The 23090-nt window shown below is 40.2% G+C and overlaps 1 protein-coding gene across 2 annotated transcripts in view; it reads right to left on the reverse strand.

The window, feature by feature from the left end:
- cadpsa (Ca2+-dependent activator protein for secretion a) overlaps nucleotides 1-23090 on the reverse strand; it is a 235265-nt gene that overhangs the window by 118415 nt on the left and 93760 nt on the right. For both annotated transcript variants that reach the window (XR_012598251.1, XM_074669555.1), the window contains exons 4-8: nucleotides 14820-14900; nucleotides 14386-14622; nucleotides 8469-8590; nucleotides 2327-2438; nucleotides 2102-2241 (exon numbers count right to left, since the gene is read on the reverse strand). Coding sequence is in view for 1 of the 2 variants with exons in the window: in XM_074669555.1 (XP_074525656.1) it covers nucleotides 2102-2241; nucleotides 2327-2438; nucleotides 8469-8590; nucleotides 14386-14622; nucleotides 14820-14900 (692 nt within the window). In the remaining variant the exon portion in view is untranslated. The remainder of the gene's footprint in view (nucleotides 1-2101; nucleotides 2242-2326; nucleotides 2439-8468; nucleotides 8591-14385; nucleotides 14623-14819; nucleotides 14901-23090) is intronic.

The following is a 23090-nucleotide window of genomic DNA, read 5'->3' on the forward strand; positions in this document are numbered from 1 at the left end:
CTGGAATTATTCGAGGAATCGTTTCAGCTCTTCTAAACTGTACATTCTCATACTAAAGCTTACTCAGTTTTAAAGCACTTTACTTCCATTATGTTCACTATAAATCTACTACTTAAACTTTCAGATCTGCAATGTTTAAAGATCAAACCTTATGTTAACACTGTGTGTAAAAAGCATATTTCACGATCCCTTGAGGTACAGACTTCATTTGGACTTGAAGGTCACAGCCATCAATTAGAAGTGCAACTGACCAACAACTGCCAAAAGCACAGATAAATAAATGATATTAAACTTGAAAGAACAACATTAAATTTGTGCTTTCATCCAAAAGTCAAATATTTCAAGCTGAGAACCTGTCACTTACATTGCTTACTATGAAATGATGAAACGTAACACATTGTGGTTAGCATGAATGATTTTTGTGTATGATTTTTGTACACATGCATGAACACCAATGCTCATGATGTGTAGGGAGGAAAACAGTAAAAGAGCTTTTGTTGTAAAAGAACATCTGAGGGTGAGGACCTCGGTTTGATTGTTTGCTGCTCTCGGCTCTTCTCTGTTTGTTTCGCCTGCCTAATTTTGCCTCAGTGTGCCTTTCCCCCTGGATCCTCCCAAAGCTGCCTCTGCCCGTCGTCCTACATAAACCAGCACCCACCAGGCGACACGCGAGGATGTGCCTCAGTGCTCTGAGAAGAAAGGGGCGAATAATATGGTTCAGTGAGGCAGTGAGGGCGACTTCCAGGGCCGCCCAGCAGCTCCCTGTAAGGCCTTAAGAAGAAGCATATGGAGGAGAGGGAGGGAAACAAGCAGCTCCTCACAGACACAGACACTGCAGACGAACACTTTGAAGCAGGAGTGATTGTTCAACAATGTCACGTTATTTTAGCTTCTTTTGTTTGCCGACACATGGAGCAGGTCACAACATCTTTATTAAGAAGAGATTCAAGGTTATCAGATGTTTTACCTCCAGTGAGGAAACTATGTTGGACAAGATGAACTAACAGTTTCCTGCTGCCCAACAGACACTTTTTCAGGTTTACAGAGTCTGTGAGCTGGTTTTAGAGGGCTCATGTGAAAGACTGCATAAAAATCACCATTGTAGCAAAAAATGAAACCCCTTACTCTATTTCTTCTTCTTAGTGTCATATATCCACAGACTCATTCGGGCATTTTGAAATGCCACAGAAACATGGATGCAAAAACAATGCTTACAGGCTAAATGATGTGTTCCTTTGAGATACTCAGACTACTGTGCTAAATACCAGAGCCATACTTTTCCAGTCAAAATTTCTGCAGCAAAACTTTGATTAAATTGGATATAGTTACACAAACATTTCATTACTGATACGGGAATCATATGTGGGGGTTTTAATTGGCTTAATTTCAACCAGCAGTTTTCAGAGGTTAATTCTCTATTTCTGCAGGAGTTAAAACTATGGCCTGTGCAGTGACAACCAAGCGTCACCAGAGGGAAGCAAAACATTTTCTTAAGGCAAAAGTTTTCCAGTAAAACCATTTTCCTTGCGCACTTTGCAGTGTTTAGAAAGGCTGAGAAAGTGATGCTAACAGTGCAGAGTAAAAGAGTTTGGGAGGTCCAACATCGCTGTTATCATCATCTTCTCCTTCTATTTCTGCTCCTGCAAGTTTTTTACTATGTTCATGTTGGCTTAGTTTTTATCCACTCATTCATTTGAAACAAAAATAATACTAAATTCATTGGACTAAATGTCTTCTTATTTATAAAACAACAGTAGAAAGATGGCTTGGGAAATTAAGTAAAAGTATGACCTTTTAATAGAGAAGTGTGGTGGAGCTGAAATAAAAGGCAGGGCTCGAAATATGCAAATCATGCACTGGTTTGAACAACTGAGAAAGTTGGTCGCACCAGTGCTTCCAGTGCTGCCAGGAAAAAAAGTTAGTGTAGAGCCCTGAAAGGTGTCCAAAATTTCTAAACTCAAATCAACTATGCTTTCACAGTGCTGCTCATGGAACACCCAAAGTGAGATTTTAAAAAAAAAGTAAAGAAAATCTTATTTATCAAACACAAATTTCCGCATCACCGGAGACACCCAAGGGTTTGTTTAGGACGGTTTCTTACCCACAATGCTTCATGTTCTGTGGTTTGTCCATGCGAATAGCCAGTTTGATCCTGAGGTCGTTGTCCGGACAGCCTTTGGAAACCGTCATCTTGTGCAGCTCTGACTGCTTGGGGCTGTTAGGAGTCGGATGAAGAACGACCTGCGAGCGTTCACAGGGAAATATGATCAAACTGTTCAATACTAACTGTGGAATAAATTATTATACGAGCACCCTGACCCCTCACCTTCCCCAGCTCCTTATCCTCCAGAGCTAACACTCCTGTGCTCTCAGTGAACAGCTTCACCTTCACAGCAGGTAGCGGCTGGGTGGTGGTGAAGTCACCCTGGGTGCCCCATCTACACACACAGACATGTAGACAAACACAGAAACACATTAAGTAGTGATGACTCTGGCTTTTCTCCAGTCCATCAGCAAGTGAAAGGCTGGGTTTGTGTTTTTAAAGGTTCCAACTGAACGAAAAGTGAAGAAGATCAGATACAGCTTTGTACATCACAGCACCTTACCCAGAGGTCTAAAGCAAGTTTCTCCAAATTTTTTAAGCCCTATTTGATTTTGACATAAGGTAGGAATCTCGCAGATATAGAGCACAACTGTGTAACATTCCTTTTTCAGGAGTCCTTGGGAAATAAGAATATTGCAACTGAAAGGATGTCAAATGAAGTCCCAGTGGTTTTTAAGGTAGGGTCAGCAGGAATTTTTATTACTTGTCAGTGAACACACCAGTCAAACTGGGCTCCTCCTCCTTGGCTCAGTGCCAGCAGCAGCACACACATAAAATCTCCAACTGTGATGAAGTGAACACACTCACTAACCCAGCAAACACCCGCAGCATCGCCTTTTTTCACATGGGAGAGACTCGAAAGCCACGCACCTGACTTGGTATGTTAGCACAAGCTAATCACTGGGTTATTTGACACCCTTATTCAGGAAAAATCTTCATCTGTTTGTCGTTTTGTTTCTCTTTGGCTGTGTTTTCCTTGCTCTGTGCTACCTCCACTGTCGTAGCCGGTTGGGATAGCTTCTTTCACTCACTAATCAACATCCAAAGTCACTTGCGCACTGGGTGCACTGTGATCAGCTGAGGTAACCACGCTTGCTCTCTGCCCAGAAACGTCCCGATACAACCAAAACATCAAGGGGAAGGGGTTGAGACAGGCACAAATACTGACACACGTGTATACAGTGAATGAAGTGATGATTGAGCAGGATTAATCCTATAAAAGCTGACATTTTACCTTTTTTGGGAAATCTTGCAGACCCCACCTTTAACATCATAAACACAAAATAAAATGCAAAGCAGAAATTAATTTTACAAACAAATATTGAAATAAATATAGAAAAATAATATCAGAGACAATTTAAATCCAGATTTAGATTTAACTTGATTTGAGAGCAAGGGAGAAGTAAAATAAAGCTGTAGATATTACAGATCAAGATAAAAGTAATTTTTAAAGTAGAAACTCTGTTTTTTATGTTTGTTTTTTTTATTTTATTTTGCCTTCTTGTGATGATAAATGACATTCCACCTGTGATAAATACATACTAAACAAACACTATAAATGAAAAAAAAAATTACAACTTGGTGGACCTTGCTTGGACCATTGAAACGGTGACCATGAGTGTTTCAGAACTGGGATTCACATCCCAGATGCCATTTAGGTTCCCAATACAGCCACTGATTGGTCGACAAACCAAAACAAAGATGGCGGCCTCTTATTAGCACTGTCAGCTAACAGTTATCATCATCTTGTACATAGATTTTGTACATAGACTTTGTTTTTGGAAAGACAGGGTCTGGATTATGCCTTCATCTGTCTTCTCTGAGGTGTACAAAATCCCCTGGATGTCTGGAGAATTTAAGAGACAATAATGAAAATAAAACCTGTTTGTTGTGTGTGACATCTCTGACGCTCAAGATTTAAAGTTCCCATATAGTGCAAAAATCACTTTATTAAGTCTTTAAGTGAAATTTGTGGGTCTTTGTCTTTCCTCCCAGCCCACAAAATGTGATATTTAATGACAAAACCTGCACTTAGTAGTGCTTGTGAATGTAAAATCCTGACCTAAAAACGAGCTGTTAGGATTTTGGTGATTTGACGACGTCAGCGATTCCCTTTTTTGACCAATCAGGAGCAAGTCTGACCTGATTGGTCCACCCCCGAGTCCTCTCAGTGTCCCCCCCGGTCTCTGTGTTAGCTTCAGGATGCTAACTTTGTGGTCAAGCCTGTTATTTTAGCCTGTAATGTTACAGTAAACGAGCTTCGCTGTTTTCTAAACATTGTGCACTCGGAGCTTGTGGCTCCTAACACGGGTGATAAAGAGTGACACAATATCGTACACCAGCTACACATCTTGTAGGCACAAAAAACAATAATGATAGGAAAATAATATTAGCTTTGCTCAATAACTGCTGCTAATGATACGTATACCAGGGCTATGATTGCTATCATCATCTGTATGTGTCTCTATCACACCATCCATGTACAGCCTGTCGTCTGCAAGTAGAGATGAGGTTCACAATGACAAGTGAGTAACTTCAATAATGTGAACTACATGAAAACTTTCCACTTCTAAATGGAGGAAATGAATACATTCTACTAAATCAAACATTTCTCAGTTTTATTTTAGTGTACATAGGTTGTGGAAGTTTGAATGAAATGAAGCCACAGTGTTTGTTAATGACTCCAGAGAGGAGAGGCAGAGGAAGACAAGTGGAGCAGCACGTGTTCATCAATAACGCACATACCTGAAAAAGATGACTTCTTTTTCATTACAATTTACAGACCATGAAAACTGTGGACAAGTATGAAAAAATATCAGTATTCATCTGGTGATCAAAAGATGAGAGTATCATCACTTTTCAGTCTCACGCTTTTCAAAGTTCACAGTTACTTATGAATAAAATTAAAAATAGAATAAAAAGGAGAGACTCTTTTTTTCTGAGAGAGACACGGAGGAGATAGTTGTGTGAATTAAACGCCTTTGAGCTTTTTTTTACTAACAGTGTAGCCATGAGTCATTGGATGAACAACACTTTGCCTCCTCTAGGGTCTGCTGCTGTCGTGGTTAAAGGGCCAGGAAACAAATCATGTAAGTATTCAGTCGTACTTTTAAAAAAAATGACAGAAAAATGCCATCACTTTGGCCCAAAACTTGTAAACACTTAGATATTATTTCAGAGAGGCTGGAGAAGGGAGTTTTGGACAAACAGGTGAACAGGACTGACATGCTCAGTTTATGCTTCTGTTTATCAAGTATACTTCATTAACAGCATTCATCAAAGCTAAAGTGTTTTCATCTGTTTTTAATCATAACCTGATTTAAACATTGTCACTCTGAAACTTCCAGAGGCTTTTACCAAAGTGAAATATTAGTCATGCATCCCTCAGAAAGATCTCTGCTCAATCCTCCTTCCCTGAAGAGGACAAAAGGCTGCTGCAGAGTCAGGGAAACTAACTCCAGACATCCTTTATGAGTGTCAGAGTTTCTGATGAATAAAAGCACAATACAAGACCGAAACGCTTCTGATCTTTGACCATGGAAATAGCACTTCAGAGTGAATAGTAAAACTAGAATCCCCTCTGAGCTTTTCTTTCATTCACAGTGTGGCTGTGAGTCATCTGATGAATCACTTCATCTCTTTGTAATCTTAAGAGTCTGTGGCTGCTGAGGTTGGAGGTCCAGGCTACAAACATGTAAATGTTCTACAGCTCTTTGAAAAATGTCTTCACTCGCATTGACATTCAACCACAGGCAAAACTAATCCCTTCCCTGCTAAACCTCTGCAGGTAAAGAGGTATCGATCCACAGAACATACCTGGACCTGATGGCATTCCTCTACTGTCCTCTAATATATTTACACATAGTGTATAATGTTAGATAAAGTGGGTGGTTAGACTGAAACTATAGGCCCGTCTAAGTGCTGCTCTTAGAAAAGAAAAACATCAGACAGCCTCAGTCTTCATTAAATCCAAAAGAAATCTTTATAATCCCAAAATCCAACAATGCAAATTCCATTAGAGAGTTTAGCTCCCGTGCAAACTTTAGTGAAAAATTTCTATCATCTTTACAGGGACTCACGTTGAACTTTTCAATTAATTTATTTCAGCGGCACAACATTATCTCAGACATCCCAGCTTTGAACCCGAGCTCTCTTTGCAGATTAATCTTATATGCAGAAATTAAGAAATGTAACATCTTAAACCTCCCTTAAATCAATAAGTTTTAACATAAAGTCAATTTACTACTAATGTCATGGCCAGGAGGGGGCCAATTTTTAAATGACACTGGCTAAAGTGCCCTCCTGGTTGGCAAAACACACTCGACTGTCCCCTTGGCTGGTTAAGACATAACAAACTGTATTCTTTGGTAGCAGAAACAAGCACTTAAAGCAGGGATGCACCAAAACCGATCCTGGTATCGGTATTTTCACTGGCACTCTTGGCTACTTGATTTAAAATGTTACCTTTGATGCACTTTTTTTTGCTGCATTACCAGTCTACAGGGTATAAGAGTTTACATTTGAATAGAATTTCTGTACATGCTGAAGCATTGTTTTTACCAAAATAGTGCTAAACATTTGAATGTTCTATAGTTTAAATAAATATTTACTTCAGTTTTTCCATCTACTCATTTTTTGCCTTTTACCCAAAACATAACCAGTTTATCCCACAGTAGGGCATGCAGGTCATTATTTAACACTGGTATCAGATCAGTATCGGTACGGACTGATACCCAAAGCCCAGGCATCAGTACCGGAACCAGAAGTTGGATCAGTGCATCCCTACATACCATGCCATTACGTATTGCACTAAGGTTGTTGCAACGCTACTTAATAAATGGCTCGAAATTGAGAATGTTTTGTTTGTCTAATGTTTTACTTTGTTGCCTACTGTATCTGTATGGATCGGGTATTGGCACAATTACATTTTAATCGGATCTGATCGGAATGTAAAAAAGTGTATCGGCCCATCTCTAACTTAAAGTACCCCTGAAAAAGTGGCAATGTGCCTTTTTTGTTTCTTATCACCTCTGCCCTTCAAAAGTCTGTGCACACCACTGGTGCCTATGATGATGGTGAGAGTATGAGTACTAATGTCAGGGACTTTAAACACATGATAATAGAATGATTTAAATGATAACTAAGGCTTTTAAAATAATCAAACAGTGTTGATTATAGGGATAGGATTAAAAGCAGTTGGAGCCTGGAGTTGAAGCACAGCACTGGTGCACAGCAGCAGTTGGCATGGGTGAAGCAAAGGCAAAGACCAGAAATCCTGCCGTTTAAATAGAGAGCCTAATTGGAGGATACTTGTCAGATGATTTGAGAATGAAGCGCAGGCGTCGCTTTATTTTAGACACAGTCACCACTCAACAGGAGCAAGGATTGTGTTTCTGGTCCAGGTCTTTCTCCAAATTAAAGAACCATGTTTCTTTAAACCACCAATTCTTTATAAATACAAGCCTAAAAAACATCAGGTGAATTATTTTAGGATCCAAAAAGATTAAAACAAGCATGCTAACAGAGATATTCAGTTTGTCCAGCCAGGATCTGTTCACCCACGTCAGACATTTTCCAACCACTGACTCCTGCTGGACTAAAATAACAGCATGAACTGAAAGCGTTTCAGCTTTGGATCAAATCTCCAGCGATGGTTGAAGTCATCATATTAAATTGCTAAATTATTCTTAATATATCACCACAGGCCAAGCAGAGATAGCATTTTACAGTCTTAGCTTGATTATATAATGTTTTTTTTCCTTACATAGAAATCAATGTTTAATAAAAGTTTATCCTCAAAATGAAAGCAAGACTTCAGTCTATCAACGTCTCTGCTCATGAGATGATCTGGAACAAATCTATCAGAGCAAATGCTTAAATTTCTGTCACTGAGCGTGAAAAGTCTCTGAGTGCCTGAGATCTAAAATAATTGATTTAACACCAGACAGCACAAAAACAAAGCTTCCAGGATGGAGTTTGAAGGTTTCAAAAAGCACAGCAGCGCGTCATGCAGAAGCAATGAGGGCTGCTGCAGTATGCATGGAGAATAATTGATGCCTCTTGACTTAATGACTGTAAATGAGTCGTTAACTTAAGAGGCATCAAACTTTGCTCTAACATGTCGTGGAGCCAAATCTTGCTTAATTTAATTCAGTAATTAAACACTGCGCTCTCGTCGCAACACTTCTTTCTTGGCACACTCCACAGCAGTCATATTAAATCACACAGACACTTCAGGTCAACTCATCTGACCAGCAGATGGCAGTATACTCCTGAAGCTGTCCAGGTTGAAACAACCTGATTAGTCTGTCAGAGGTTTGATTCTGCAGCGTGTGTATGAACTGTGTTTTTTTTCAGTACATACGTGGGTTTGGAGGCCTCAGCCTGGTCCGTCTGCAGCTTATGTCCTCCCTCTACCTCCATGGTGCAGTAAACGATCCTGTTTGGAGCTAAAGACTTCAGACCCTGGACCTCCATGATCACCACCTGCAATAAACACACACAAAAAAAAACACTCAGGCTGATTTTATGCACATGAAGAGGGGAAGGATAGGTGAGAGTTTGATGCAACAAAAGCAGTTTGAACCATGAAATGTGTTAAGAGATGTCGACTGTGTCTTCACTCATTAATTTGAACTATTGGACTTCACCATCATATTTAACAAGAAGGGCATGTACGGACATTTCGGAAGCATCATTTATCTTCTAATATCTTAAAATTAAGCATTTTTTCTGGACTTTTTCTTACTTGAAAAATATAAAACTCTAACACGGCCTTTGCAGAAGTGCTAAAAGTTGCAGTTTGTTGATCGTCTGCTTGAGGCTGGCAGCAGAGAGACCAGCAACCACATTTACACAAAGCAAAGGAGCATATTACATACATATTTACAGCCATGTTCATAAAACAGCTTGGGTCTGAATTTCTCTTATAAAATGTAGACTACACAGACAAAATGAAATCATTTTTATAGTTTCTTGTTTTAAGGCATTTTTCTTATCTTAAGAAACTTAACTAATATATGTTTTTATTCAACAGCATTGAAATCACATGCAGTTTTTTCTGGGTATTTTTGTTGTGTTTCACAAAAACTCAGATCTCAAAGTCACTTAAAAGCTACCCAGGTCCTTTCCTGCTTCTTTCTCTTCATAAGTCTTGTTTGGCTTCAAAAGCATCCTTTTCAGTGTCTGCAGTTTAAAATGAATGCTTTTGCTAAAGAATCAGTGAAGTTTCACTTTAGTGTCTTTCTGTATTCACCATGACTCTTTGACCATTCTAAGGTATGAAAAGCAGCTGTGAAAATAAAAAATAAATAATAAATGAATTAAGGTTTTCATACATTATTATGAAACAGGGGATTCAGTTATTGGTCGACAAACTGCAAGAGAGCTGGACACTGGAGTCTGGAGGTTTATCCAGCTCAGATCGAAGCCTTTAGCAGCTCTTTGTGGTTTCAAACTGAAATGGATCAAACTGGACAACAAAACATATTGGTTATTAGTAGGGCTGTCATTTTAACGCGTTAATTAGATTAATTAATTACACCGCAAATTAACGCGTTATAAAAATTAACGCAGATTAATCTGGATCCCAAACCTGCAGGGCGTTCAAAGATGCACTTATTTTCAAATGTCTGGTATTTACAAACCGTGTGTCCTACTTGGAAAAAGTGGTGTTCTTGTCAGATATTCAAATTTCCAACGGTCCCTGAATGTATCACACCTGCCGTCAGCAACATGCTTTAAACCGGAGGGAGGGAAGCAAGAGTGATTTGTGACCGCAGTCCGCATCGCGTTTATTCACACGTCCTTTTTGAAAATCTGCAGAAAACCAACCGTTTGCTCTAGCTCAATTCTGTAAAAAACAGATAATTCTACACTTTTTACTGCATTAAAAAAAGCCCTGAATGATCAATATATATCATGTATTTAAATCTAAAGAATTCTTTGAAAATTTGCTTCCATCTTCCTGGTGTCTTGTTTCAGCTTGGGGCTGCTCTGCACCAATGAGCAACAGTTTGTGTGTTCAGAGCATGTAAAACTGAGAATACTTCACTTTTCTTTGATCCAAGACTTAAATCAAGTGTTTTGTACATAGTTCCTCACAGTTTTTAGCCTGTAGCCCTGGTTCTCCTGACCTCATAGAAGTATAGAAGTTCATATTGCAGTGAAAATCAAGTCAACATCGAGTAAAAATGTGACGAAAGCAAAAGCCGTCCTAAAAATCAAATCAGCTTATCTTAGGTGCAGGAATGCGTAGATTTTGTAAAGATAGAACCATAAAACTTTTTTCATGTGTTCCTAATGCTTTAGGGTACCTAAAAATGTGTTGTATACATTCCCACCTTATTTTTAAATGTTTTTTTAATGTCTTTTAATGTAATTTTAATGTCCCTTTATTTTGGGACCTTAAGCAGATATGAGATTAAAATGCGATTAATTAGATTAATTAATTAAACATCCTGTAATTAATAAGATTAATCTTTTTAATCGCCTCACAGCACTAGTTATTAATGTTGGTCTATTACTTTTAACAATCTCCAATAACAAAGACAGAAAGCTGTGGGCTGAATTAGCCTCAAATTTGGCTACCAAATATATTTGGTACAAACTAAGATCAAACAAAGGACTGCAGAAGAGGCTTTTTACCTTTAATGTAGAGGGTCAAACTCTAGAGAAATATGTTAAATGGCTGAAAATGCAACAGTGCTTTCCTGGTATTAAAAAGAAGGAGAAGACAACACAGAGGGTCCAGCCTCCAAAGCAATGGAGGAGAAAAATCAAGAAATAAGTCTGAAGCAATACTGAATTTGGGTCTCCAGAGAAACAATCTCTCAGCTGAAGTTGGCAGAAGCTGCTTGATCTCAGTTTTAACAGTTCTTTTTAGCACTCTGTTCAATGCCAGCTGGAAGCGAAATCCTGTGTCAACTGATCTCTGATCTCTCTTTAGGGACAGCCAACAAAAAGCAGCTGTAAGACAACATTTTATACTAAACGTGCCTAAAGCTAAATATAATGTTTTACATTAGTGTTACTCAGATCTCTTTGAATCAGGCTGATTTATGCTTTTTTTATTCTCTGACTGGAGCTTTAATTGATAAACACTGGTTCACCATTCTCGAGGGCTGGTTTGGTTGATATCACAGTGAAGCAGACAAATCTATTGTGTTCAACAACTGAGCTCTGGCAGGTTGTTTAAGCATCCAAAAGTTAAGATGAAATGTCAATAATTCAGCACAGACTTTGCTGGATCAGAAGCAAAATCGGCTCCAGAGACTGAAAAGTACACCTGAAACCAGATAATACAGATGAGGGGCTGCAGCAACATTTGGCTTTAAGAGGCTAACCATGGTTTATCCCCTGTGTGTCAAGTGTGCTACACTTATCACCCGCTGAGTTTCCCCTGCCCCATGCCCCAATAACCTCAGCTTCAAAAGCTCCCTGCCCGTAGGATATGTAAAAGCACTTATTCCCCTGAGCTCTTGCAAAATCAGCTAATAGTAAGGCCAGCTACACAGCTGAGCTCTCAGCCAAGAGTGTCTTTACTCGAAGTAAACTTGGCTTTCCTTGCTGAAAGCCACCCTGGAGTAGATTTTTAGGGATCATTGCCAGACTCTGATAAAAGAGGCTTGAGGTGTTGGCAGCTGCTCCTACAGAAAACATTCATCATACAAACAAAAGACTTTCTTCCACCTCACCCACATTGTTTTCATTTTTAACTCTAGAAGAGAAAAAAAAAAGATTATTTACCCTGAGATTTTCAGACAACAACAAAGAGGTGCTAAATGAATCATTGTGGAGAATCAACACCATCAGAGACCAGCGCAGGTATTAGACAGGTAATTAACCGAGCGACAGGTGAGGAGAAAGTGTTCTCTGTCTGCCTTTCCTCTCCAGAAACGGACCTGTCAGCCTGTTAGGGTGAGCTACAAAAAGTCTGTCAGCCTGCAGAAATCCTGGGAGACATTTCCTCTCATTAGCATCTCCAAACGCTAATCCTGAAGCACCGTCCACGCTGCATGGGGGGAAACACAGTGGATGGGTGGATTGGTATGACAGTAGATGGACTCAGATTTAAGTTTACTTCAGGAAAATGTCTCTGTCTCTCCACAGCTTTCAGCTGCTCACATCTACCTCACAGGCAGCTTCTGGCTCAGAGGGATGCTTCTGATTTTTGAGGCAGGTTGTCTGTGTTATACTGACAGCAGTGAAAGGGAAAGGAGACAGAGTATGTTTTATTACTTCTTACTTGGTTAATTGCTTGTTTTTTTACTTTTTGTCTAGCCTCTTCAGGTTTTTATCACAAGAATGAATCTAAGAAGTGACAACTTATTAGCAGCACGATGGTTGTTTCACTGAAGTTTAAAATTAACTTGCTGAAGCTTCGGTAAGCTCTTAAACAACAGGAACAGAAAGTCTGCAACATAAAGGCAATAGGACGACGACAACAACCATATAGCAAAGATGTCATCAGATGAGGAGAAACGGCCAGCATTGCTATGCCCAGCACCACTGTTAGCCAGTTAGCATAAAGAATATGTAGCCTGTGCTGTTTTTTATGGTGTTTTATTGCACTGCAGGTGGATTCTTTGACTTGAAAGGAGACAAGAGCTAGTGACCAAAAACGCTCAAACAGGCTTTTTGAAACAGCTTTAACTGGCAAAAGCATAAAGACAACAGTTTAATAGGTGTTTTGGTTTTAAGAGCGACCCTGCTGATTGATGTTTTACAGCCAGATGTATTCCCAGAAACAGTTCTAGACAATAATTACTCATCTGATGAGGATATTTTGATGCATCTATAACTTAACTAGGATGTCTTCCTAAGGACTTCTTCTGTTTAAACAGATGTTGTAAACTGGATATCTACTGACACCTTCAGCTGAAGGTCTGTCACTCTTTAGGCCCCGTTTACACAACAACGTTTTGTCAAAAAATGCTAAAATGCAGTGAAAGAAGATCTGTATTTAAAAAGAAACACTTAGGGGACTCAAAATGCTGTAGTACGCATGCCAAGCCTGTAGTTGGCGCTATAACTGTCTTGTCCAGAAGCCGCTTTTGAGAGCTGTCCACCAAAGTAGAGTTGGGCCGATTATCTAGTGTTGTGGCAAATACTAAAGCCTGGCTGACACTACAGGATTCTCGGCCTGATTAAGCCCAGACTCGGTCCTCCCGACAATTGGGGAAGAAATCTGGTCGGGGACTAAAATCGACCTCAACGTTCGGTCAAGATTAACTTCTCGTGTGAGCGGTTGACAGATGAATTTTTCGCCCCACGATTGTCTCACAGACTTGTCGGAGCCGCCCCGATAATTTTCAAACATGTTTGATATTTATCTGGATGATGACAACATTCTTTCTCACTGAGGATGACAAGAGAGAGAGAGGGAGAGAGCCCCCTTACAAGAGACCGGACAACAGACAACACACGCAGGCTTGAAGTGAAACTGAAAGGCTCCGGGTCAGCTGACTGTGCGCTCCACTGGCCCACTCGAGCTAGTTCAATATGCCTTCAAAAATAACACATAACCATGCCATTTTCATACAGTAGCAAACTTTTATTTTATCAGTGATGGATGTGAGATCATGCCATTATTGGCTGATACAGCAACAGTTTCACCTCTGTCCCTCTGCGTGGGCGTAATGGATGAAAGGCGCCGCTGCAGACAGCTCCGCTTCTCTCTCCTCCTGTCCCACCAGTGCGCTAAAAAACTAAGATCAAACAACTGAGCACATGTGGTGCATCACTCTCTCAGGTCAAATAATCTTGGTGAAATCCTGTAGTGTGTGCTGGTCAGTATTTTCGAATCTTGTTGTTAGAGCGTGCTTAAGATTTAAGAGTAGTCCATGACAGTTGTAACAACAGTACTGTTGGACTGTTGTATGCACTCACGCGAAGCGGGGCATGACGTCAGTGGCTTACTGTTTACACGGCAATGTTGTCGGCAGCCCTTCAGAAAAATTCCACTCTGGTGGCCGTTTTCAAAAGTTTGCGTTTTAGGTCAGCTATAACACCGTTTCTATGTAAACCCGAGGCTGAAACGCAACAATACTTTTGTGTTTTGCCCTAAAACCATTGTGTAAACAGCCCCTTAAACTGTAACACCTGGAGCTGACAGAGACACTATCAGGATCAAAGAAGACCACTGTTAAAGAGCTTCTAAACCAAGACAATTATAGCTGATTGACTCAATCAGAACCGTCCCGTGTGCAGACCCTTCCCCTATAATTCCTAGAAATCAGGAGGGACTACCCTTCAGACATGCATCCCAGGACACTCCTTACCTCCAGAGTGAAGGACAGCACCACGTCAGACTTGGACAGCGTGTTCTCGTCCTCCTGCCCCATGTCCATGATGGAGGTGTTGTGGCCTCGTTTCAGCTTCTGCAGCTTGAACTCTCCTCCTTTGGACACCGGCATGCTCTCCAGGTTGGCCATCAGAAGGTTGACAGATGACCGCAGCTCCTCGATAAACATGGCCTCCATCTCTCTGGATGTAAACCTGGGGAACCTTCCACCGTGCTGACCAAAATGGGAACCAGTGTTCTAGTTAACTTCTTTGTATTCAATATTTGGTGTGTGGTATTAATTTATAAATTCATAGCTAGCTCAATCTGTCTGTCCAGATTTTTCATAACTGGGAGCATCCATTCATCTTGGATTTATCAATCTATTAAGGCATTAACTTTCCCTTTTCTTTGTCCGTCTTGTGTACTTACCCTAGCGATCTGGTCGGCCATTTGCAGCCGTCCATCCAGCTCTCTTCTGATCTGAGCTGCCTGCTCATCAGGGTTGTCCAGCTGTGGAAACACAAAAAGGTAAATGTTGTTTTAAAAGCAGAGCAAAGACATTGAAGCTGCTACTTCAGATTCATTTGTTCAAATATGACTGCTGCAACCATAATACAGAGATTGTAATAGACATTTTAAAGGATCCATGAGGACTATCTGTTTAGTGTCAGTTACAGTGACCCCTGTGGCTGGAATTGGAAATGTACCGTGTCCCATGGGCACCATCACCAACTGTGGTAAAGATGTGACTCTGGTGGCTTAGATCTTCTTATTCACACTAACTTTCTTTGTTCAAGACAACTTTTTACCAGACACAAAGAGACGTGGTGATGTATCTATATGTAGCTACAAAGCGCTATTGTTTGAAATGTGATAACAATCAAACTCCATAAACTCAGATTGTAGTGTAGTTTAGTGTCCAGACAGTGAGCTGTTTGGTATTGCTGACAGCCCAGTGTAATGTGCTACTATCAGAGCTCATCTACCAACTCCAACCTCACCAAGCAGAGCAAACATAGCCTCACTCTTCATTTTACTGATAGCCTCTCAAGTTGTCCTCTGTTATTAAACTACAAATAAAATATTTCAAGCACATAAAACCACAGTGATTGTGAGCCCATTGCTTTTTTGAGCAGGTCTCCACTGTGCTTGTTCTAAACACACACATAGGTAATGCTGAGGGGAACGATGCATGTAATGTGTCAACATAAGCTGAGAAAAGGCGATGTACCTACATGCATGTATGCACAGTGAGCACTCAGACTTAATCAAAATGAAATTCATTGCATAACAGTCTGACCCCACTTCACATCTCCTCAGTAAGCAGTCACTCCTCACTAATGGGACATTAACATATACGGCTGTCTCCTCCTTCACTGATTGATGATCTGCATCATCACCAGGAAGCCAACAGTTTAAACAAAAATGATAATTAAGTGTTCAGCTACACATTTCTATGTAATTTCAAGAGTCTTGTAAAACACAATGTTGATTTGATGTTTTCTCCAAACAAAGGCACCCTCCTGCATGCCACAGGAAAGGCTGGCTGCCCTCTGGGGGATATTATTTCTGTTTGCCAATAATGTCCCTCTGCGGGCCAAAGGAAGCCTCTCTGCAAACAGAAGCTGGTGATATATGGAGAGGAGGAATCAATCTGATAACATGTGGAATTCATCAGCTGCTGTCCCCGCAGGCTGCAGGATCAATACTTCCTCTGCCTGCTCATTAACAGCGAGGAGGAGCAGGCTAATGTTAGTGCTGTCATCTGCAGGAGAGTACAAAGGTACGAGCACAGTGTGCAATTTACAGGAGGGAGAGCGCAACACCTGTGGTGGAGATTAGCAGCTGTTAGCAACATGCTAGTTTTGGTCTCATAATTTGAGTCACTGATGGAGCTATACGTGGAAGAGACTTTAACATAGAGACACAGTAGTTCATTAACTACTGTAGTAACGTCGAAGGGAACAATAATTCACATACTCTATATGGATATGTGTGTTCTCACTTCGCCACTTTAATTAGTTGCATCTGTTCAGCTGCTTGTTAACATACATTTCTATTCAGTCAGTCATATGGCAGCAACTCAGTGCATTTCGGCATGTAGACATGGTAAATAAAACCTGCCTAAGTTTTAAACTAGGGGAGGGTGTATCGATCTGAAAACCAATAGTATTGATACCAAGATGAGTATTGGTATTGGATCGATACTAGCGTGATAAGATCGGTACTGCAGTTTCTCTTATGTCGTCCAGCAGTTTACTTTACTTTCCTCCGTCTGCCCCTTCTCTGTGCAAATGGGAGGGAACTTTTTGTTATTTGCACTTGTGATTTTTTTCCCTAAACAATTTTGGTGGTAGAATAATTATTTCATTACTTTTATACAGTTAAAATTGTGTTCTATTGTTGGAGTTAGTTAATAAAACGCATTTTTAGTGCCTAAAATCTTTGTGCTGCGTTTTACCATAATATAATCTTAATCAACCGACTCAAGGCAAAATCACAAAATTATTCAATGATCATTGCATTTCATGTAAAAAGTATTAGTATCAGTATCGGCGATACTAGCCCTGTATTCACTTGGTATCGGATCGATACCAAAATTCCCAGTACCACCCACCCTTAGTTCAAACTGAGTGAGAGTGGAGAAAAAAGATTTAAAAGACTTTGAATGTGGCATAATTCATTACAAATAAAATGAAATCAAGTATTTTTGTCTTGTTTTAAGTAAAAATAGTCTTATTACACTTGACATGAGCCACATTTAACTGATCCATCCAGAAAAATGTCTTGTTTCAAGTTGTTTAAAGACAAAGTCGAGGTCTAAATTGTTTGTAACAAGTAAAAAAAAATGGAAAAAGACAAATTTGCTGCAAACTAGATTGTCTTAATACAAGACACTTTTCTCTTGTTCCACACAAGACATTTTTTTTGGACTAGTCTGGTGATGTGGCACATATTAAGTCTCAAAAGAAATTAGGACAAAAATCACTTGATAAGATTTCAGTTTTTTGCTGTGTTGGTGCCAGACGTGCTGGTCGAAATATTCCATTAAGAGGTGATCTACTGCAGTGAATTGATCTTGTCACAAATTCATTAGTTAGCTTTAGCAGTTTCCTCCCATCACCCCAAATACTTGATTAGTATGGAGTTATATTTGTGTTATAATTTTGAGCACAGAAAATGTTTTTTTTTGCAAGGACTCAAAATTATATTTTGTGAAAAAATATCAGAATCAAGCAAAGAACGAAGCAGTTTGACTGAACAATAATCAATAACATGCTCAGGTCATTATTTTTCATGCGTGCAGAATACACATACGTGTGCATTAACGATATGTTTTCCTGTTTGCTCGTGTGCTTGCTCATACACTCTCAATCAGCCTTGCACCCACTGTGCACTTAACTCTGCCTGTACTCTTGCTCAACATGACACAGCGTTATAAATGTGCCACAAAGTAATAATAATAATAATGTTTATTTGTTTTTTTTATATAGCACCTTTCACAGAGAAAACTCACAAAGAGAGTCAACCAATGAGAGTCGCACATGGCAAATTCTAATTGGCTGTTCTGTATCCAGTGGTACTTCAATGTACATGACATACCAGGAGCTTTTAGCAAGTGATGTGAGAAAGGTTGGACTGAAAAAAATCCAAAAGGACAAAAAAAACAAAACCACCATGGGCTTACACACAAAAGAAAATACATGGCACACACACAACCTCAGACCGTTGACTGTATATAGAGTGGACAGCGTGGCTCCGCCATTTATCATTGTACAGTTTTGAAGCCAAAATACCGCCGTCTCAGGCGCCACCATTGTAGCAGTTTGGAGCCAGAGTCTGCGCAGTAAAGACAATGAATCTGGGAGAATCTGAGTGGAGCTGGGTGACAAAAATAATATATATTTTTTTCTTTGGGAAGTCTAATCACTTCTTGACTCTACCCCCCGACATATTTTACAGTCCCCGAAAAAAATACATGAGAACGTCAGCTGTCAATCATTGTTAAACGTTACATAAAGCCTCGTATAACTGATGAAAACAAAACTTTTCAGAAAAAAGAGGACTTGAATGCAAGCCAGCCAAATAATATCTTCAATCACCACAACAATCAGACGTGAGAAACATTTCTACGAGGTGTAATAATTTTTTAAAGTTTGATCACAGCTCATCTGGAATGGCTGGAAAGACAGATTTTTAACCTATACTGCAGCCAGCCACCAGGGGGAGCAGTTTTTGTGGAGACCTCACTTTGAGCTAAGCAAGCGGACGTCCATTTTTTTTTTCTTACAGTCTATGCCTCAGACTCAACGCCTTCTTCGGCGCCGTTACAGTTCAGTCGCTGAGGTTTGATGAGCACGCCCCTCAGTGTCTGTGCAGTGACATTTGTGCAAGTCCTCAAGATTTTTGTTTGTTGTTCATGAGGTGTTTTTTTCCTCATCTCAAACTATACCTTTCTTTGTGAGAGTCAATTCTGGAATTGCCTTGTCTGTCACTGTATGTTTTTAGATAGGATTTAAATTAAATGTAATTTTGTTGCTCTGAAACGTGCAATGAGGAATAAAAGCTATCATCATCATCATCATCAGAAGCACCTGTGAGATAAGTTTTGGTTTTCTGATTTCTTGTACTGACTTTGCCATTTACAGAACTGATAGTTCAATGTTGGTTTCCTGTTATCTTTGTTATGTGCTATGCTTCACTGACATCTTACTTTAGCAACATTTTGAGAATATCGGAAACATGACAAATGTTTGGGGGAAGGTTTCCACCTGAGTTGTGATTATGCTACTTTCAGGGTCAACCCTTTCGCAGGGTTTTGCACTTCTATGTATAAAGAAAAGTTGTTTCTGCAGCATGATGTCAATAACCAGGCCTCACACCTGCCCAGTGCATCAAAAATAACTGTTCAGACATTCATTAGTCATTGCTGATGGTCTTGTTAACTTTTGTAGGTCATGAAGATGCATTAGCCTTTCAATCTGTTTCCAACTTGTAAAGATCTCCTCACTGCTGCTCTTACATGTCCAAGAGTTTTTAGTCAGAGCTCCTGCAAATTAGTGTTGTTCAATAGTTGTTCAATGATGGTCCCATGGTGTGAATTGCAAAAACAGGATGCAGCAAACTGCTGATAATAAACTTGAAGGAGACCCTGGGAGGCCTATGCCTAATTGTGTTTAATTCCTAATCGAATCTATGGGTGGTTAGAAGATAGCACGCTGTCAGGGAGCTGTTGTGGTTTTATTGTGTTGCAGTTGAAAGAGAAGACAAAGCTAACTAACTCATGATAGCTTCCTCAGTAATATGAAGTCCTCAATCATCACTGATAACTCACATAACTGCGCACAAAGGAGCAGGAGGAGAGTAATCTCAAAGGTAATCCCATTCTAGCTGCATAAAAGAAAGACATTCTGTCAAAGCCTGGTTTTAGTGCATCATGGTGTTGAAGCTCTTCTGATCGAAGAACAATCAGACAAACATTTACAGTCTAGAAATGACACAACAGTTTGGCTCCCACTAATCGTCGTGAGTGTTATAAGCCGATGCCAAATCCCTCTGCTTCATTTAAAAGTTGTTGTTTCGAGGAATGCCTCGAGTCCTCACAGGGGGGCAGATGGTAGAGACGGCGTGGGCAGACGGGGCCGTGAGGAGCACAGACATGGAGCAGCTTTCTGCAGAGGGAAGCCAGGAAGTGATTTAACTGACAGATGACCCACCACGAACAATATGTCAAAAGATAACTCTGAATATCTCATTTAACCTGGGAAGAAGCAGCTTCCAAAACATTTACAGTGTCTGTTGTTCTTTATCACTGTGTAGTTTACAGTTTACTAACACTATTTAAAGATGCTACGAGAGGGAACTGTTTTAATTGGACTCCTTCGCCACCTTCTGCCTGGAGTCCCACGCACACTGACGTAAATTACTTTTAGTGAGGCATGGGTTTGTTTTGGAATTAAATGGAGACTTGATTGAAACAAATTTTGTTTATTCAGGACAACTTTTTACTCGATACAACACGCGGAGGTGAGGAATTTATCAGTACAGTTACATTGTGCTACAGTTTGAAACGTGACATCAAGCAAATAATGCGGTAGCCGGCTATATGTAGCACTATCAGCAGCCCTCGGTGCTCCAACATATCTGTAGGCTAACGTGACAACAAGTAAACACTGTCAGTTTGTATTCGGTTTAGTAGCTGTCTATATTTAGCAAAGCTGGCAGTTTGGTGCTCCAGGACATTTCTGTAACATGCAATGTTAGTAAATCCTGGTTAGCTATGTCCTGCCAGTCATCCACCAATCAGAGCTAACGTAACCTCACTCTTCATTGTATTGATAGACTCTTGAGTTTGAACAGACCACTGCAGAATAACTGCTGACTGTGGGTTGGAATGAACATTATCACTAACAGCTTAACCATGTTAGCCTTTAGCTCAGGCTGTATCACTCTCCCATTTATCTTTCTTTTGCTCTTCTGTCCTTTTTCTGTCTGACATTTAGGCTCCTGTGTCCACCATCACTACAAAATTAATCACAGAAATCATTTTCAGCGGAGAAAAACAGATTTCTCGTCTCAAAATTTCATCAGCTGGTGTGGTGTTGTCATAGAGACTTTGACGTGCTGTAAACCAATCCGCTCCTGGTTGAACTAATTGGGAACAAGAGAGGTAGCAATTAAAATAACCTGTAACCAGCAATGTCGATGCTGATAATCTCACTTTAAAGTGTGGCTTACAATCAGGCATATATCTGGAAGAGAGACTTTTTCAAGATCACTTTCAAACTCCTCACAGCCCCTTTCCATGGCTGTAATTCAAACATATAAAAAATTAAAGGTCTGTCGCAACATGTTCCTTTCTCACAGCACCCAGAACAGTATGTAACATTGTTCTTTTGAGTTATTGCCTATCACACCTACAACACCAAAAAGCTGATGTGCATTTGTTAAGACCGCTCAGTAATCAATATTCAATCTAACGCTACAAGAACAAGAACATTTTTGTTGGTGTTAAATAACCTCTAACCTCACCTGCTATTTCTCTTTACTCCCCACTTCCTTTTTTTTCCCAGTCAAAACAACCCATGTTGAATGAAACACAGTCGGAAAAAAATAAAAGACTACTGCTTTGAAATATTGACCAATCAGAATCAAGTTTTGGAAATATGGCGAACATTTTCATTTAATACATCAGCCATAGATCACGACTGGTTTCAAGCAGACGCAACAGCTTCTAAGACACTTTGAAACACATCTTTATCTCAACAAACAGCCTATGATAATTATCAGGGAAAAAGACAGAAACAACAGAGTCCACAGATGATGCTCCATAATGAGGGTAAAAATGCTTAGAGCGACATCTTTTATTACCATTTAAAGAGTTTTACATCACTCATATGTTTGAACGGTATTTGTGTAACTCTAGTTTTCACAATGGTTGGGTTTATTTTTCTTTTAAGTTTCAAGCTGTAAGTTTTTACTGTAAGTGGTGTAACGTAAGTCAGGCTGGGACCTGGTTTCACAGCTCTGACCTAGTCTCCAACTTTAACCCCCCCAAGGAAGGAGAGGTAATAAAGCAAGTTTTGGAAAAACAGACCTCTGCGCTAAAGTGGTTTTCTCCCCAAGTCTGCCTCATCCCTTCCTCTGATGTTTGCAAGACTATAAAACATTAAGACATCGGTGTAAATTCGAAGATTTTTCGTTGACACCTGGCGGACATGTGAAACTGTACAGACATCCTTCTCTCAGGGAGAGGCTGGAGAGACCTCTCAGCCTCCACCTAGTATCTTGTGACCCTTGACCTTTCTCTCTGGGAACAGGAGAGAAGGAATGCCAGGAGAAGATCTGCTCCCCACCTTCTCCTCAAAGACAAAGACTCTTTGATTCACACAGTTGAGAACAACACAAAAATGATGTTTTTACACCAAGACTTACATGTACATCTTCACCTTTGCAAACATGTACTGTGTAATGAGAATCATTGATAATGTGTGTGTGAAAACTGCTGTCTTTCCATTGTAACATCTTGATTTTTATTTTATTGGGTTCTTAAAGAGGAAAACCTGTCGTGTTTAGTCTTGATGTGAAGCTTAAATCATAAGAAATGTGATTTTGACTATTACATGTAGGAATCTCTTTACAGCTCAAAGTTATAGTTAGTTAGTGATCTCTGGGACAATCTGATCCACGTGCAGAAAGATGAGACATTGAGGGGCGTCAGCCTAAAGTGACCTCACTGACTCGGCGGGAAAAGCTGAGTAAAACTCCACACCAGGACAAGAACATTGGCTCTTTCTTCTACCCTCCTTCCAGGAGGCTAGGCTCTCTCCTTTTATCCTTCTACATGAAGGCTCTTGCTCTCTTCTTCTACCCTTCTACACGAAGGCTCTTCTCTTTCCCTCTACTTCTTTCAGAAGGATCTTCTCCTTCTGCTCCTCAACTGGCAACGCACATGCCAACTCTAAGCTCATCACCGGCTCCAGACTCTACAGGCTGAGACGCAAGTCACCTCAGCCCGACTGCACCCAGTCATCTATCGGTGCCTGGGTCTCTCCCTGAGACACCCAGCTGATCGACGGGGATTCCCCCTCATGCGCTGACGTCAGGAGACGAGCGCTGCTCACTGCTTTCCCTGCGTGATTCAACTTTGGAACTCTGCCAAAGTTTCAACCCGACGCCCGGCATCATCGCCGTTGTTCC

The sequence above is a fragment of the Halichoeres trimaculatus genome, unplaced genomic scaffold (assembly GCF_033239565.1).
Source record: "Halichoeres trimaculatus isolate MK-OKI-2021-1 unplaced genomic scaffold, fHalTri1.1 fHalTri1_scaffold_1, whole genome shotgun sequence".
Lineage (NCBI taxonomy): Eukaryota > Metazoa > Chordata > Actinopteri > Labriformes > Labridae > Halichoeres > Halichoeres trimaculatus.